This window comes from Sphaeroforma arctica, assembly GCF_001186125.1.
Source record: "Sphaeroforma arctica JP610 unplaced genomic scaffold supercont1.9353, whole genome shotgun sequence".
NCBI lineage: Eukaryota > Ichthyosporea > Ichthyophonida > Sphaeroforma > Sphaeroforma arctica.
Window position 1 is genome coordinate 1 of NW_014031205.1, and position 1,086 is coordinate 1,086.

Genomic DNA, 1,086 nt, shown 5'->3' on the forward strand with positions numbered 1-1,086 from the left:
GAGTCCGTTTTTACGTGAATGTGAGGGTATTTGAACTCGTCTATTTGTGTTGCGCTGTGTTCCGTATATTATGCTGAGTGATCTTTGATATCCGCATGCGTTTGCTTGGTTGGAGTGCCTGATTCTATCCATACTCGGGTGTCAGATATAGTCGGAGACTTCTTTCCGGTGTTGTTGTGTATATTCGCCCCGAGGAACTATGCATTCCTCAGCATCTCCTGGGCGCGCATAGTAACGTGTGACCTAACAACGGAGGTCCCTCACACACAAGATGCACTATGCTACGCAACTCTGACCTGGAAGACATTGGTGCACTTGCAGGCGCGAGTTTATACAACCAGGCATGAAGCGGTTCATGGGCATATCCGCTGAGACGGCGGAGCGAAGTAAAGAAGACATACATCGCATATTTGACAAAGTGGAGAGGGCCATAGAGAGGAACCCTACGAGATCAGGGTTTATCGTGGGCGATAGATTCACAGCTGTAGATCTCACGTTTGCAGCACTGGTCAGTCCGATTGTACAGCCCGATGCGTTCGCTGATATAAACCCAAAACTCAGTCGGATGCCAAAAGAACTGCAGGAGAGCGTACCGGTATTCCGAGATACAATTGCGGGACAGCACGCAGCGGCTTGCTATACCAACTACCGATTTGCAACGCTGGACTCCAACAAAGTGGTACCACGTGTGCTTCCTGGCAAACGAATACGGTTCCGCAGTGGTCCTAGAAATAACTTAGTAAACATAGCGCTAGTAGGCGCATCCGTAGGGTCGGTGAGTCTCGCATCGGCGCTGCTGGTGGCGATTCCTGCGCTCAAGGTATTGATGTAAAAAAATAAAGCACGCGATAAACTATACATTCGCATCGGAAAAGAATGTGTGTACCATTCATTCGACCTGAGGTGCATGGGCAATGTTCGTAAACGCGCCGGAGATCACGACGTGTTTGCAGGCGTGCTCCCGGTAGCAATAACTACGCGTGGTTCATCTACGCAGCTTGATGTCCGTGCTAGGTTCATGTGTTTGGATATTACGCAAAGATACTTGCTGTTCAAATACCCTCATATTCACGTAAAAACGGACTC

General features: G+C 49.1%; 1 protein-coding gene across 1 annotated transcript; it reads left to right on the forward strand.

The window, feature by feature from the left end:
• Window positions 1-343: 343 nt before the first annotated feature.
• On the forward strand, window positions 344-820 carry SARC_16952 (hypothetical protein; the record flags this gene model as incomplete). Its single annotated transcript, XM_014288947.1, has 1 exon — window positions 344-820. A coding segment is annotated over one exon (477 nt), but the record flags the coding sequence as incomplete, so codon positions are not given.
• Window positions 821-1,086: the final 266 nt, after the last annotated feature.